Below are 16,001 nucleotides of genomic sequence, written 5' to 3' on the forward strand. Positions count from 1 at the left end.
CTAACATTAATTAACCTAACCTTAAGTTATCATATGTAACGTGACCTAACAGTGATGTTATCTTATCTAATCGAACGTAATCTAACTTAAAGTAGCCAATTTGCTTAACCGTTTCCAATTGTGAAATGCCCTGCTTTTCGTCTTCACCCGGCAGGAGCAGACTCGTCAGTTGGATTGCCACAACTTTCCAAGACGCTGAGATACCTGTGCAAGTCTCTGTTGAAGGACAACACATTGACATCATACCAGGCGTTATGCACCTCCAGTTGAATAAATGCCTGCCGTTGGCATAACCTTGTTATATGTGATATGACATTAACGAAAATGACCTCACCTAATATAACCGAATTTAACCTAACCTAACGTAAATTTACCTATGCTAATGCCACATGTAAAGAACAAGTAGTTTCCTATTTCGAAAATACTTCTGTGTTATCTGGTAAACCTGATTTGTAAATATAATCACTAACAGAGTTATTATTACTTTCTTATTGCAGTGTTTCATCTCCTGCATGGGCCAGAATACCGGAGTGGTAAGTGGCATCATATTATCTCGCGTAAGCTAATCCAGTCATCTGTATCTGTTACTGATGTACATGTACTCCTTGTCCTTAGGCAACCCGCAGCTGTTCCTGAAGTATGTATAATAATAATTCCCTTAATATCTGAGGTTCTTGGGCAGGATTACGAAATAACTAGCTAAAATAGGGACGAATGAGCAAGGAGCAAATTGGTCCAATTAAGGGGGCCTTCAAGTTTATGTGTGTCTTACAACAATCCCGTGGTCCTTAGACAACTTCTCACAGTCTCTATATTAGAAGAATTTATAAAAATAGTTTTCGCATATACGTACGTCCGTTCTACTTGACCGATTTACTTGATTTCTGTTTATTTCTCTCCGGAATTACCTGCCGGTGAATCATGAGACATTGATAGGTCTCGAAATTCAGACAACTTTGAGTAATAACAAAATCAAATCAATAAATGATCATTATTGTTATTAATCCCAAAACAGTCGTATCAGCGCAGTATTTAAAATCCAAAACCGGTTTTCCAACTCCATTTTCCATCATCAGTGTCAAAATTGTTTACAACAGATTCCAGAGAGCATTCGAGTGTATTTTATTGTCTTATTTACAGGTAGATGCTCCACCAAATTATGTATTTTGTTGTTTGTGATTTTGATTTATGAGGAACGTACTTATTAAATACACTCAAAATTGCCAACATAAAAACCACTAGAGATCCAACGTCTTCGTATACTTTATGGTGTTCTCTTACAATAATGAGTGGATGGCATATCTGCCATGGGGAAACAAGGTCATTGACCCGTGTAATAAAGTGGATATCCAAATTATATCATTATCAAAGTGAAAGGGAAAAGTCCCTAATATTTGGCAGTGAATTTGTAATATGTGCAGTGGTGAGTGGTTTCAGCTTGGGAAAGTCAGAATGCTACTCAATAAAGACATTAGATGGCATGATACTGTATAGGCTTTTGGGCTTATGCCGTGTTAAGAAAATAAGATGAAATTCTTTACGTTTCGCAGAGAACTGTGCTCGACGAAACGTATTTTATATATAGATATATAGACATATTGTACCCAAGTATTCAAAAGAAAGAGAAACTATAAATAAAGACAAGAATATTGGTAGCATTCACATTTACAAATCAATGTCCAGTTGTTGTAGCCAGTATAATAAGTGGGGTGTAGCAATGATGACATCTCGGGCTGGTCCATCATTCTTCCTCAGGGGGCACTCCTCAACAATGTGCTTCACTGACTGGGAAGGGACTGCACAGTCACAGTAGGGGATTCCCGAAGTCCCCACCACACCGTAACACACAAAGAATCTCTGTAGCTTGAGGGGTGTCCTGTCCAACCAAGGTCATGAAATGTTTGTTTTATGTCCTCTCTCTGTGGCTCTGTTGGGAATTATTAAACGGAGGAGTTTTTATGGAAACATATTATGTTGCTCTATTAAAATTATAAATATTATATAGGTAATCGTATATCTCCTTAGTAAACATTAGCCTGCTATTATAATCCCCATATTGTACTGTTCAGATCTCCTCAAGTGATAAAAGGTTATTTTCTTGCTGATTATTATAAACGAAATCTTCAAAACAAAGAGTTATATTTCAATGAAAATATCAGCAAATGTTTCTTATTCAACAATCAATTGCACTAACTTGTGTACTACATGTGAACATCTCTCCGTTTCCAACTGAAGTACTGAACTGACTGTAGGTGACCGTTGATTAGTTTAGATATGCTCCACTAGGGTTCCGGAGTGATCGACATGTTTCTCCACTAACGTTACAGTGGTTCATGTACCCTCCACTAGAGTTCTCAGTCTTTCAGGACTGCTCTGTAGCGTTCGAAATTCCTCTAAAGCAGACATAGTTACTTATATTCGGGGTGTGCCACTATATTCAGCATAGCGAAACACTATTCCGCGAACGAGAAAAGATTGAGAGCCCCTGCTCCAGACAAACATACAGGTGAAATGTTCCAGTCACCAGTTGCCAGGCATCTTAATGTTATACATAGCCTGTCATTAGTGGAGCAGACTTTCAGATAATCTCTGTAATTTCTTGCAATTTCAGGTTCAATTACTATCAACAAGAATTGAAAGTCATGTGGGGGAATTCTCAAAAATATTCTGGAAGCCTGCTGCTTCATGAATTAAAAGTCTGACTTACGTGTTCTCCCCAAACTTAATTCTAAACGCCTTTCCAATATTTTTTCCACATTTTGTATCTATTTTCTTCTTCCTATGCATTGTAACCTTACAAACAGCTTTTGTGGTGTCGATATAATGCTGAAGAAGTTTGTTAACAAAAATGTATTAACTATGTTGAGAAATGTTTTCGTTAACATCGTTTGTTAACTTTGGTGTGGACTAGCCATTACGCGCGACATAAGTATCCTATTCATTAGAAAGGCGACCACAGCCAAAAACACAACTTACTGTAATTTTATCGAAAACAGAGTTTCGAAGAAGGTGCCTATGAAGTATATCGTAGAGAATGTAATTCCAATTGTGCACTTCATTTTTCGATAGGGCCAACCGTTTACCCGTTATTTTAGTTATTTCGCCGTGAAATACAACCCACAGCACAAAATAACCTAATTTTCTCGAAAACAAGAAGAACATTATATTACATTTCTTACAGAAAATTTAATTTCAGTTCCACAGAATGTTTTTCTGTCGCTTCAACCGTTTACTTGATGTAGGCGAAAATTGACCTAAATTGGGACATAACCCTGTAAAATACTCCACTACGAAAAGCTGAAATATATAAAAATCCAAAGAATCCCTTGTGTGACTCAAAATTTCAAGCCATACCCTTACCAGGTTTCGCCTCAATCTGTTCAGTAGTTTTCAAACCTATCCGGAACAAACAAACAGACACCATCTCACTTTTATTAATAGCATAGAAATATTCTCTTAATTAACTTGTAATGAAATGTCGTATGGCTTTTAGTGCCGGGATATCCCAGGACGGTTTCGGCTCGCCAGATGCAGGTCTTTCTATTTGACTCCCGTAGGCGACCTGCGCGTCGTGATGAGGATGAAATGATGATGAAGACAACACATACACCCAGCCCCCGTGCCATTGGAATTAACCAGTTAAGGTTAAAATCCCCGACCCGGCCGGGAATCGAACCCGGGACCTCTGAACCGAAGATCAGTACGCTCACCGTTCAGCCAACGAGTCGGACAACGTGTAATAATCTCCTGGGAAATATATATGAAGTACCGTATGTACTAGATCGCAAACAAATTGGAAACTCCAAGAAAAATGTTGAGAAGCTCATTATTTTGCTTTTCGTGGCAAATTGCATTAGAAATGTGAAATAAAGATTGAAAAACTGGAGGTTAGAGAACGAAAAATTCTCAAAAATATCCTAGGCCCGATACTGAAACATGGGGAACAGTAGAAACAAGATATGTGATGTGATACAGTTCAGGTAGAACAATGTTATCACGTATCAGTATCTAGTACCAACACAACTACGATATTATTGCCTAATTTCCAACTCTAGACCACTGCCTACGTAAGGCCTCCGCTTGACAGCTTACACCGCGGGAAATACGTTCTAGTTCCAGAGTCGTCGCTAGGCTTCCTGTTAGCCCTCCACTTTTTAACACAGACGTATATGGAAGCAAACAGTTAAGTTAGTGATTTCTTTTAGGTAAGATAGGCCTTAAAATTAATTATACAAGACGTTGATTTGTGTATTCAGTTTGAAGTGAGTATATAGCTTATATTTAAATATAATATTAAGAAAATTGCTGGTGCATACTGGTCCTATATTTAGCGCCGAGAGAGTATTTGCAGTAAACTTTCTATTCACAGGAATTTTATTACGCGTGATGATGAACAATTGTTTATTGCTGTGTACCATTCTGCAAAAGTACACTTCAGAAAGGCAGTGGAATTTCTTTCCATGAGTAAATGCAGAATTACGAGAAAAATGGTTCAAAATTATATCACATCGGTATGACGAGAAAAAATAGCATATGGCAACCTTCGTCGAAGTCTGTAGTATGTAGTGAAATTTTGAAAGCACATGCTTTAGTTTCTATAGCAGAACTCGTCGCATTCAATTCCAACACTTTCTTCATGGTATCCTTCGTATTTGCATGGCAAGAGTAGGCTAATAACTTCATGATTGGCCCGTATTAAAAATTGTAAATAAATATGAAACAAGTAATTTGATTGAAGTTGTCAACCTATTCAATACCATGCATACTTTTTTAACAACACAATACAGTCGTGTGAATGTTTATAACGTAAGCATGGCACTTAAATTGGGACATGTTTCGCCCTTGATGTGGGCATCGTCAGCCTATCTCTCAGCCTCAAAATCAATTGACATCGGGATCCCGACGTATTCATATTAAAACCAACATATAACTAAAATAGTAGTATGGGTTAAAAATACCTTGTGACGGTTGTTATTGACAGCTAAACAAGATTTAGTGTAGTCCTTGAAATGTCTGTAAGATATCTGGTGTTGGCACTTATTAAAAATGATGATCATGTGGTTAGGCACTCTCAGTCTTATGGCAGAATAGGTGGACCACTTTATTAAGAGTAGACTATGTGAATACTTAAGTATTTCAAAATAACTAGGACGTGAACTTCCGGTTCCAAATATACGACCTGACGCGTACGAGTTTTTCTTGGATTGCGGGGTTAAAAATTTTTTCTTCATTAAATATTATAGAAATTTCACTTTTTCACGCAAAACACACTTTTATCTTTGGAATGTGCTTTTGTGTGCAATTTATTCTCTTAATGCCAATTGCAATCGTGCTAACGAATGAAGAGATAACCTGACATCTAGCGGCGCTATCTGAACTGCTGCTCCTCTGTCAATTTAGTACTTGAAAATACCGCGCATGCAGAGGCCTTTACTTATCTCATAAACAACGCCTAGACAGATGAATGCGTAGATAGGCGAAATATTAGATGCTTGACAATGGACATTGGGCAATGAATACACCGCGTCCAACGCACGCTTAGGTCGACCACCAACTTGCCATGACGTACAGAGCGTGGGTGAAAGCTGTCCATCCCCGGGAGGGAGAACTTGCGCCTTACAGATGGTTAGTCTGCAACGAAGTCCACCCGTGAAGTTAGACCTTGAAGTTGCACCTTGGGTGTACAGTTAACATACTGATGTAATTCTCTTGGTTGAGTCCTAGTCGCAGACTAGTTTCCTATGTTGTGTTTGTCTTCTACAAAATAGCTCTCATCTTCCTAAGTACTGTGCACATTGTATTACTTATAGGATAAAATATGAAGACATTACATTTTATATACTTCAATACAAAGGTGCCAGGTAACTGAAAAATGCTACGTGAGGAATAGACAGTTATATATTTATGTTCCGTAGATCTTGAGAAACATATGACAGAGTACCGAGGGAACTATGGAATTAACGGTAGATTATTGAAATCATTCAAAAGCATTTATATTGATAATTGGGCTGCAGTGAGAATTGATGGTAAAATGAGTTCTTGGTTCAGGATACTTACAGGGGTTAGACAAGGCTGTAATCTTTCACCTTTTTTGTTCGTAGTTTACATGGATCATCTGCTGAAAGGTATAAAGTGGCAGGGAGGGGTTTAGTTAGATGGAAATGTAGTAAGCAGTTTGGCCTATGCTGACGACTTGCTCTTAATGGCAGATTGTGCCGAAAGTCTGCAGTGTAATATCTTGGAACTTAAAATAGGTGCAATGAGTATGGTATGAAACTTAGCCTTTCGAAGACTAAATTGATGTCAGTAGGTAAGAAATCCAAGAGAACTGAATGTCAGGTTGGTGATACAAAGCTGGATATTTAGGATATGTGTTCTCCTAGCATGGTAATATAGTGAGATTGAATCAAGGTGCAGTAAAGCTAACGCAGTGCGCTCGCAGTTGCGATCAACAGTATTCTGTAAGAAGGAAGTCAGCTCCCCGACAAAACTATTTTTATATCGGTCTGATTTCAGACCAACTTTTCTTCGGAAGTGAAATCTGGGTAAACTCCGGATATCTTATTCATAAGTTAGAAGCAACAGACATAAAAATAGTGAGAATAATTGCTGGTACAACTAGGTGGGAACAATGGCGGGAGGGTACTTGGAATGAGGAGATAGAGGCTAATTTAGGAAGGAACTTGATGGATGAAGCTGTACGCATAAACCGGCTTCGATGGTGGGGTCATGTGAGGCGAATGGAGGAGGATAGATTACCTAGGAGAATAATGGACTCTGTTATGAAGGGTAAGAGAAGTAGAGGGAGACCAAGACGACGATGACTGGACTCCGTTTTTAAGGATTTAAAGAAAAGAGGTATTGAACTAAATGAGGCGACAGTACTAGTTACAAATAGTAGATTGTGGGGACATTTAGTAAATTCACAGAGGCTTGCAGACTGGATGCTGAAAGGCATAACGGTCCATAATGATGATGTATGTATGTATTATAAATATTTAATGAGTGTAGTAATACATAAAATGCGAGGGCGCGATCGCAAAATATAACAAACTGACTGCGCAAGTCACTTATTGAACTACAGTAGCCTAATTGTTTTACATTTCAGGTGGATAAAGATGGCAACCCAATTATAGAGAAAGCAAAAGAGTTCGTTGTTAAGCAGTTCGAAGCAGAAGAAGATCGGAAGGAAGCACTCCAAGTCTTAGAAGAGTGTGTTCAGGAAGGTGAGTTTGAGCGCAGCAGAAGAATGTTTCATCATGAATGGCACTTAAAACAAAACAAAACCAAAGTCCATGGCGCAAAAGCCCCGAAGGGCTTGGACTTGTAGCATATAACCGAGTACCCCCAGGATAGCCTGAAACTAGAGCACACATTAAGTTTGATACACGCATCACACTGTCCGCTTGTATTTATTTGACTACTAGCAAATGTATCCGTGCTTCGCTACGGTATTCTACATTGTATACGTAAATACTGTGCGTGCAGTAAATGAGATTGTTTTAAAATTGCATGTCTGTTAGCCTTATCCGAGAAATAGCATGGGGAGGTCCCCGTACGTTGTTTCCAATGTAAAGTGTGGGTTGCGGAGTTGTGATGATAACGGCAGGCTCACTTGGCTACTGCCATTCACAATCGAGTTGGCAAGTTTACATTGTAATCGCAGGCCCCAATGCCTACTGCGCGGTCACAATCGATTTGGGAAGTTTTAGTTACAATGGTAGACCGATTTCCTACTTTCAGACAGATTACAGTTGAGGAGTTTTTATTATAATAGCAGGAAACTTCCCTACCACCAGTCAAAATTGACTTGTGCAGTTATCATTATAATGACAGGCCCCTTTTACTGCTGCCAGCCAGCTTACTGCCAGACACACAGAATTAGTGAGTTTCCATGAAAATAGCAGGCCACTATGACTCAGGCAGTCAAATTTTAGATTGGAACATTTGTTTATAATGGCGGGCACCCTGGTCTAGAGTGAAACACAACAGGGTAGGGGACTTTCGAACAAAACTGCATGATCCCTTGCCTTCTGCAAGACAAATCGAGAAGTGAATTATTCATTAAAATGGTAGGCCCTCCTTACTAATGCCAGTTACACAGGAGTTGGAGAAGGACCCCATTCCTACTGCCAGCAGTCAAAGTCGGTGTAGGGAGTACTGATTACAATAGCAGACACACCCTTTCACGATCGCTACAAATCGACATCAATGAATGTATATAGATGGACATACGAAAGTATATGCATGTTTACAATATTGCAGACCTTCATTTACAGATTAACTGCTGCTAAACGGTACGTCATATTGACAAAGGATTGTACCGTAAGGCGCAGTATTTAGCGATCTAAATGGCTGGTCCTATGATATTTTCTCGCATCTCATCTATTCATGGGTCATATCGAGTCAGAAACGTTGAATAGGTTGAAATTTGTGTAAGATTATCTTACATTGCATTACATTTTCGGATAATTATGTGACATAGCATTTGGCTCACATATGGGTACTGGGTGGGCCAATGTTCGTGTAGAATTTGATCATACTCTCTTTACTGTAAGTGATTTAAAGTATGAATTAGGTAGAGAGTCCAAATTTACTTAAAATCGATAAATAGAGACGAATCTAACGTATAAGCGATACAGATACGACAAAAAGTCATAAGAGCAAGGTTGAAGATCACTCCTAATTCAACGAAGATTGTGCCATCTGTTATATGATAGGACTTCCCGTTTATCCCACGAAATACCTCGAAACAAAGGTCTGCACCATCATTAAAATTGCTTCCATATTTCGATATTCTTCGGGGATAAAAAAATGAAAAAATTAAAGATCTGTGAACTTTTTCGTTCGTTACAGGCTGAAACGTATAATTTTGCCAAATTTCAATTTTCTTGCTTGTCTGGCAGATTATGCTGCAATCCGGATTTTGGGTGAGGGGGTAAAAATTATGACTTTCAGGAAATTAAACCAAAAAATATGCAGACGATCATTATTACCCCTCAAACGCGTATCTGTACGAAAATTTCACCAAAATAGTCAATGTACAGGCACACACAGTCGTTACGATTTTATTTATATAAATAGATAAGGAATCTGCTCCACGTATAACACATTTCGGTTACGTCCGCTGGTCTTAACCTGCAAAACCAACCGTTCATGATATCTCACTTATTAATCCTCCTGTCGAAAACTTCACATGAGAACAAAAGTTTTAGAAATGGGTTTCCATTAAGGATTGTAGATTTCGATTAATTTCGGATGTGGATATTTTGAGGAAGTACAAAATCATGGTTCCGGTTTCGGATAAACCCCCAGTAAATTTAGTTATTCAGAAATAATATTGGCTCTAAGACCTACACAAGGACAGGTGGATTCTAAATATCAAGTTTGGTAGAAATATATTCAGTAGTTTTCAAGTTAGAAAAACTCATACAATCAAACCGACAAACAGACACCAAAGTTAAGAAATATGCAGATGGTCATTATTACAACTGAAACGGATAACTGTACGGAAATTACGCCAAAATAGCCAATGTATAGACAGACGGTCGTTTCGATTATATTTATATAGATGACAGTTAAGCATGGGCACGTTTGAAAGTGCAAACCGTCATTTCGAGATTTACTGCTCCTAAACGCTACATCATACCAACAAACGGAGCCATTGGTCGTGTCAATGTGCGTGCCACATTCGACGACTCTACCTTTCCTATAAGTATGTCAAACTAAGTAATACACGTGTAAGAAGCACAACATTTACGAACCATTGAAATATATAGCCAAATCTGCCCTATAATGGAGAGGGAGAGAGAGAGAGACGACAAAATATCACAGGAGCCAAGTTGTAGATCACTCGAAATTGAACGGAGATTGTGCCATCCATTTTGTGATAGGAGTTACCGTTTAGCCGCGAAATACCTCGAAACGAAGGTCTGCACCGTCATTAAATTTCCTATATTTCGATATTATTCGGCATAAAAAGTGAAATATTTAAAGATCTTGGAAGTTTTCCGTAGGTTACCGGCTAAAACGTATAAATTCGCTTAATTTCAATCTTTCAGCTCGTGTGGCAGATTGTGAAGCAATCATGATTTTGGGCGAGGGGGGGGGGCGGTAAAATTTAGGACTTCCAGGAAACAATAGCTAAAAAATATGCAGGTGGTCATTACTACCCCTTAAACGGAAAGCTGTACGAAAATTTCGCCAAAATAGTCAATGCACAGACACACGGTCGTTACGATATGATTTATCTAGATAGATAAGGAATCTGCTCCACGTATAACACCTTTTGGGCTATGTCCGCTAGACTTAGCCTGAAAACCGAACTTTCATGTTATCTCCCTTATTAATCCTCCAGCTGAAAAATGCATATGAGAAAAAGAAATTAGAATTGGATTTCCAAACAGTTCGATCGATTTCCAGTCAGGTTGGTCTTGTACTTTATATATTGTGGGAGAGTAAAAATCACCATTTCGGTCCCCTATAAGACCCCAGTCCATTCCGAGAATTTGAAATGTTATAAACCTTAAAACCTACCCTTGGAGTGGTGGATGCTAAATATAAAGTTTGGTTCAAATATCTCAGTAGTTTTCAAGTTGTAAGAAATACGCTTTACGCGCACCCGCTCTTGCGTTAAGTCCGGTGGGACTTGTACCGAAAATCGGTCTGTTAATGATATCTCCGTTATTAATCCTGCTATCGAAATGAAGCACATGAGAAAAAAAGGTTTAGAAATTAATTTCCATTAAGGCAGGTAGATTTCCATTAAATTTGGTTGTGTATATTTTGAGGGAGTGCAAAATCACGGTTTCGGTTTTTTATAAACCCCCAATTGGTTCAGGGATTTAGAAAAAATATTTGCCCTAAAACCTACCCAAGGACAGGTGGATTCTAAATATGAAGTTTGGTGGAAATATATCCAGTAGTTTTCAAGTTATAGAAAGACAAACAGACCAACAGACAAACAAACAAAGAAACAAACAAACTAACTAACTAACTAACAGACACCAAGGAAACCTACCCTTGGACAGATGGATGCTATATATAAAGTTTGGTTCAAATATCTTCAGTAGTTTTCAAGTTGTAAGAAATACGCTTTACACGCACCCGCTCTTGCGTTACGTCCGCTGGGATTTGTACCGAAAAACGGTCCGTTAATTATATCTCCCTTATTAAATCCTGTTATCAAAATGATGCACATGAGGAAAAAAGGTTTAGAAATTAATTTTCATTAAGGCAGGTAGATTTCCATTAAGTTCGGTTGTGTATACTTTGAGGGAGTGCAAAATCACGGTTTCGGTTTCGTAAAAATCCCCAGTCAATTCAGGGATTTAGAAACGATATTTGCGCTAAAACCTACCGAAGGACAGGTGGATTCTAAATATGAAATTTGGTGGAAATATGTCCAGTAGTTTTCAAGTTATAGAAGGACAGACAAACAGACAAACAGACACCAAAGCTAAAAATGATGCAGATGGTCATTATTACACCTGAAACGGATAACTGTACGGAAATTTCGCCAAAATAATCAATGTACAAACACACGGTCGTTACGATTTTATTTATATAGATTACTACACTACATATAATTTATTGTGTCCTAGAAGTTAACAATACTGTATTGTCTAGGACAACATGTATCTTCCCTTAGCTAATTTAATGCTAACGAACACCACTGTCGGCAGCCCTGAATATGGTTTTCCGTGGTTTCCCATTTTCACACCAGGCAAATGCTGGGGCTGTACCTTAATTAAGGCCACGACTATTTCCTTCCCACTCCTAGGCCTTTCCTGTCCCATCGTCGCCAGAAGACCTGTCTGTGTCGGTACGATGTAAAGCAACTAGCAAAAAAAAACTTAATGCTAACTTTTGTGTCACAAGTGTTTTTGGATTATCCTACCATTAACAAGATGCCTTACTTAACGACTCAATACAAGATAATGACACGACAATTTATATGTTGCTACATTTGAAATTATATTTAACCTACTAGTAACTTTATTATTACCCAGGCTAATCGATCTTATCCTTCATTACTCCCTTTTGCATTTGTTTTGATGTTCTTAATTTCCTTTTTCCACATACTTTTTAAAATACAAAAAAATGTTGCTATTCTTCCCACTGTAATCCACTCTTTATTTAATATTTTAGCAATTGTATACAATTCTTTATGTCTTTCTATTTTCGTTTTATATTCACTTCCCAGATGTTTTACTCTCAGTGCTTCTTCCATTTCTTCTGCACAGAGTAGACATTGATTTTCGTTAATTCTCTCTCTCTCTGACCCTTCTTCTTCTTCTTAATCTGCTTACCCTACAGGTTGGTTTTTCCCTCGGACTGAGCGAGGGATCTCACCTCTATCGCCTCAAGGGCAGTGTCCTGGAGCTTCAGACTCTGGGTCGGAGGGTAAAACTGGGGAGGATGACCAGTACCTCGCCCAGGCGGCCTCACCTGCTACGCTGAACAGGGGCTTTGTGGGGGGATGGGAAGACTGGAAGGGATAGACAAGGAAGAGGAAAGGAACGGCCGTGGCCTTAAGTTAGGTACCATCCCGGAATTTTCCTGGAGGAGAAGTGGGAAACCACGGTAAACCACTTCCTGGATGGCTGAGGTGGGAATCGAACCCACCTCTATTCAATTGACCTACCGAGGCTGAGTGGACCCCGCTCCAGCCCTCGTACCACTTTTCAAATTTCGTGGCACAGCCGGGAGTCGACACCACAGAGGCGGACTCTCTGACCCTTATTGTTATAAATTTCCATTAACCACCACACCATTCCTGTCACTTCTCTGTTAGGAAGCATTTCTCTCCTCACTGCCATATTGTGTATAATTAAACAAAATTCCAGCAGTGTCCTTTTAGTTCCACATTCTGCCATAATCGTCTGTTTCTCAATATATTTCACTCTGACCAATAGTTTCTTACTGACTTCCTTATCTTTATATTGAATCGCTTTACACCAGTAGCTTCCCGTTCCTATTTGTCGAGCATCCTTTCCACTTTCGTTAGCCATCAATCATCCTTTAAGTGTTCCATCTGTTGTTTGTATGCTAAATTCAGCATTTCCCACCCCTTTCCCCTTCTTAATCTTAACCAATATTTTATTACTTTCCTCGATAAATCTGCTTGAATACTTATATCATCGCATAGTCTTCTAATTCCTCAATTTAACGTGCACTCTCGAAGCCCCACGATTATTTTTCAGAATTTATTACATCTAATATTTTCTCTCTACTTCAATGTCCGATATTTCTGCCCCATACAATGCTCTTGAAATCACCAGCGCATTTAAAATAGTCTTATGTAACTTGTGTTCAGTATTCGGCATCTTCTTCTCTAAGCATCTTGTGCTGGATAAAGCGGCCAACCCTTTCATTTTAGCCCGTCTTATTTGCTCATTGCAATTCCCATTCAATATCATAATAATTCCCATAAATTCTATTTTATTTACAACTTCCATTCCTATACCTTCTAATCTCCAGCCTCTTTCATTTTTCTTTAACGTATTTCCTTTTTTACATCACATTAATTTTGTTTTATTGATATTTATTTTCAGATTCCCTATTCTTCAATATTCATCACTTTTATTAAGACCGTTTTGCATACTGCCTGGTGATAGAGAGAGCAGTAGGATGTCGTCCGCGAAAACTAGGTCAGGAATGTCCTTATTATTCATGCATAGACGTGTTCTGTCCTCCTTGGACTTGTACAGAAAGGTGTCATGGCCATCTCGAAGCTTCTCACCCTATTATTATTTTGATTATTATTATATTATTATCATCATTATTATTGTTATTATAGACTTTTACGGCCATTAATGACCATGATGAGCAACATTTACACATTTTGGAAGCTTTCTTAGCAGCCCAATACCGTTGCGTTCTCTCTCTCCTTTCTGCTGCTCTCCACCCGCTCTTCTCCTGATCTCCTTCACGAAAGCCCTTGAAATGATTGACCTGTTACTTGGTTCTATTAACAATGTCTTCCCGATTTAGTCCAGTATTTTTGAGATCCTTCCTGATCTCCCTGGACGACTTGTCACATAGTATTCCTAGTCAACCACTTATCTTTTATTCTAAATAGGTGGCCACAAAACTAGAGTCGGCGCCTCTTGATGGATTCCATCAGTTGCTCGGTTCCTCTCATCCTCGCAACCTGTAATTGTCCAGCCACGATCGTTCGGCCCATTATCTTTCCAAGGATCTTCCTCTCAAACTTCTTAGCTTCTCTCAGACCAGCCTTTCTAGTAACTCAGAGGCATTCCATTCACCGTGTTGTAATGCCTGAGTTTACGTTGCATTGAAATTACCTTTTACTTGTACAGGTCGTGTGTTGTGCGAAAAGCTCCGGCCTTCCTATCTCACCTACTGTTGTTAGCGTTTCTATCATAGATCCCACTCCACAATCTCACCGAGATATTTGAGGCTGTTAAAACCTTCAATCTTATCATACCTTGTCTTTATTATTATTTTTATTATTCCTCGATGCTGATGTCTGTCTATCATCTGTTCACAGTGAAGAAGATCGACTCTGATGACGTCTGTCTCAAGGGGTACACGCTGTTCCAGTGCATGATGCCACGTAAGTTCCTAGAAATGGTATTACATATCGACAATGTGACTGCACTTGGACGAGGCGGAGCTAGAAATTGTTTGCTATAGTACAGGGCCTCTCAAACGCCCAAAATCTCACGCGTGCAAATCGAGGCGCAAGAGCTCCGTGCACTGTGCATCGGTCGCGCTCGGCTTCTCTCGGACCAACACTTCGTCTCTGGGCTACTCGGCTAAGCTCATCTCTACTCGGCGCAACTCAGCTCGGATTTGGAGCGGTACGGGGCAATGTCGGAAGAGGGAGACAGGGGGAGCGAGCAAGACAGGCGTGAGGAAAGAGAGAGTAAGCGCTATTGCTCCAAATCGACGAGTGGGGGGTCTGCACTCTGGTCAACCAAGCGAAGTCGTCTTTTGCACCGTGCACAGTGCAGGCACCAAGCGCATGCACCCTGAGAGACCCTGCCATAGTAGGTAGAGTACAGCAGGGCAAGCAGTGCATCCAGCACTGTGATCACAAGAGGTCGATGACCTAAGATGTTAGGCCCCATTAAACAATAATAATCAGTTATCTTCATAATATGGATTTTTAGATAATCGTCAGTGCTACAAATGCAAGCGCAATGGAAGGAATTCAGCGTGGAATGTGCGTTGAGAGTTGAGTGCAGTGACGTTAAAACGAATAGAGCTTAAATGCGGCCAGTATCCAGTATTCGGGAGATAGTAGGTTCGAACCCCACTGTCGGCAGCCCTGAAAATGGTTTTCCGTGGTTTCCCATTTTCACACCAGGCAAATGCTGGGGCTGTACCTTAATTAAGGCCACGGCCGCTTCCTTCCCACTCCCAGCCCTTCCCTGTCCCATCGTCACCATAAGACCTATCTGTGTCGGCGCGACGTAAAGCAACTGGCAAAAAAAAAAAAAGAATAGAACTACAATACAGATCAATACTCACTGATTTAGCGCGCTAATGTATTTGGCGACAGAGCACTAGGCGTAAAAGTGCAGTAGTTGTTGGCGTAGCCGAGCACAACTGAGAAGGTACTAGCAATAGGGTCTATGGAAAAGGACCATACCCAGAGGGGAAGCAAGGTGAACCGAGGTTAGGGAGTCACCTGTCATTTACTCTAACTCATTAAAAAGAAACTTTTATGGTAGCAAAATATTTACAAAAACGAAACTGCTGAAGCACCTCACAGCAATTACACAAACCTCGTTTGATTCTTGATTTACTACAGAACAGAACGTATTTTACCAAAAGTACCAGATGAATGTAGTAGAAATGTATACGGTATATACAAAATACTAACGAGGGAAGGGTCTCGGTCTGGCCACTAAGTCCCTGGGCGACGAGCCCGGCACATACACACAGAAAGCACAACACTTACCCAATCACACGACCATTCGCTGCAACAATTCTTAACCTTTCACTCAACACACACTCACAACTTACAC

General features: G+C 39.6%; 1 protein-coding gene across 1 annotated transcript in view; it reads left to right on the forward strand.

Annotated features, from left to right (window-relative positions):
• Nucleotides 1-16,001, forward strand: part of LOC136883501 (pheromone-binding protein-like) — a 52,794-nt gene that overhangs the window by 16,529 nt on the left and 20,264 nt on the right. Inside the window, exons 4-6 of the mRNA XM_068229621.1 lie at nt 498-533; nt 7,109-7,226; nt 14,516-14,581. Coding sequence (XP_068085722.1) covers nt 498-533; nt 7,109-7,226; nt 14,516-14,581 — 220 coding nt within the window. The remainder of the gene's footprint in view (nt 1-497; nt 534-7,108; nt 7,227-14,515; nt 14,582-16,001) is intronic.

Source organism: Anabrus simplex, chromosome 11 (genome assembly GCF_040414725.1).
Source record: "Anabrus simplex isolate iqAnaSimp1 chromosome 11, ASM4041472v1, whole genome shotgun sequence".
Taxonomy (NCBI): Eukaryota; Metazoa; Arthropoda; class Insecta; order Orthoptera; family Tettigoniidae; genus Anabrus; species Anabrus simplex.